The sequence below is a fragment of the Camelina sativa genome, chromosome 6, assembly GCF_000633955.1.
Source record: "Camelina sativa cultivar DH55 chromosome 6, Cs, whole genome shotgun sequence".
In the NCBI taxonomy this organism is placed as follows: domain Eukaryota; kingdom Viridiplantae; phylum Streptophyta; class Magnoliopsida; order Brassicales; family Brassicaceae; genus Camelina; species Camelina sativa.
In genome coordinates, this window is record NC_025690.1 from 11292745 (window position 1) to 11294503 (window position 1759).

Here is a 1759-nt window from a genome sequence, read left to right on the forward strand (position 1 = left end):
TATGATTTTGATTTTTGTGTGTAGGAAACAATAAACATAATGGATCGCTTCGTCGTGAAAAGAAAAACTCCACCATTTGATATTGATTTGGATGATTTGCCATGGGATCCAGCGAAGAGGAAAAGAATTATAAGCTATCATCCCAATCAAAGAGATGAAGTACGGCGCAAATATTTGACTAGAGGACCTTGTCAACCTCGTGGTCACCGTTTTAAACAAACAGCAATTGGAGGGGTGCTTCGACGTTTTAATCTAAAGTGGTTTGATATGTATGGTGATTGGTTGGAATATAGTGTGGAGGAAGATACAGATTTTTGCTTGTGTTGTTACTTATTCAGAGATCAAGCTCAAAATCAAGGTGGGAGTGATTGCTTTGTATCAACTGTTTTTTGTGGTTGGAATAAGGGGTTGCAGGGGTTGAATCAACATGCGGGATCTGATGTGAACAGTTTTCACAACAATGCCAAAAGAAAATGTGAGTATTTGATGAGGCAAGGTTAGTCTATCAAACATGCTCTTCATAAACAAAGCGATGTTGTGAAGAATGATTACAGAATTCGACTGAATGCTTCCATTGATGTTTCTAGACATTTGTTACATCAAGGATTACCATTTCGTGGTCATGATGAGTCAGATGAGTCAACCAATAGAGGTAATTTCTTAGAGCTTCTGAAGTATACCGCTGGTCAGAATGAGGTTGTAAAAAAAGTTTTCTTGAATAATGCTCCTAAAAACAATCAGATGACATCTCCTCCAATTCAAAAGGACATTGTGCATTGCTTTGCAGAAGAGGTAACTAAATCTATTATTGAAGAAATTGATAATGATGTCTTTGGTTTGCTGGTAGATGAATCTGCTGATGTATCAGACAAGGAGCAAATGGCAATGGTTTTTCGCTTTGTTGATAAGTATGTGATAGTCAAAGAAAGATTTGTTGGTGTTATTCATGTGAAGGAGACATCTTCTTTATCTTTGAAGTGTGCTATTGATTCTTTGTTTGTGAAGTATGGATTGAGTATGAAAAAGGTGAGAGGACACGGATATGATGGAGCTAGTAATATGAAAGGAGAATTCAATGGACTAAGATCATTGGTTTTGAAAGAAAGCAGCTCAGCTTATTATGTTCATTGTTTTGCTAATCAACTACAACTAGTTGTCATGGCAGTAGCAAAAAAGCATTTTGAAGTTGGAGAATTTTTTGACATGATTTCTGTTTTGTTGAATGTGGTTGGAGCTTCTTGCAAGAGAAAAGATATGATCAGGGAAAACTACAGAAAAATAGTGGAAGAAGGGATTAACAATGGTGAAATTAAGACTGGAACTGGGTTGAATCAAGAAATTTCTCTTCAAAGGCCTGGAAATACTCGTTGGGGTTCACATTATAAGACTTTACTGCGACTTGTTGAGTTGTTTTCTTTTGTAGTTAAAGTTCTTGAGTATATTCAGGATGAAGGCACAGACTCCACCAAAAGACAACAGNAAGGAGACATCTTCTTTATCTTTGAAGTGTGCTATTGATTCTTTGTTTGTGAAGTATGGATTGAGTATGAAAAAGGTGAGAGGACACGGATATGATGGAGCTAGTAATATGAAAGGAGAATTCAATGGACTAAGATCATTGGTTTTGAAAGAAAGCAGCTCAGCTTATTATGTTCATTGTTTTGCTCATCAACTACAACTAGTTGTCATGGCAGTAGCAAAAAAGCATTTTGAAGTTGGAGAATTTTTTGACATGATTTCTGTTTTGTTGAATGTGGTT

At 36.2% G+C, this 1759-nt stretch overlaps 1 protein-coding gene across 1 annotated transcript in view; it reads left to right on the forward strand.

Annotated features, from left to right (window-relative positions):
• The window catches only part of LOC104698923, a 4213-nt gene that overhangs the window by 410 nt on the left and 2044 nt on the right, over positions 1–1759 (forward strand). Inside the window, exons 3-7 of the mRNA XM_010414298.1 lie at positions 25–234; positions 406–479; positions 588–708; positions 793–1054; positions 1229–1428. Coding sequence (XP_010412600.1) covers positions 25–234; positions 406–479; positions 588–708; positions 793–1054; positions 1229–1428 — 867 coding nt within the window. The remainder of the gene's footprint in view (positions 1–24; positions 235–405; positions 480–587; positions 709–792; positions 1055–1228; positions 1429–1759) is intronic.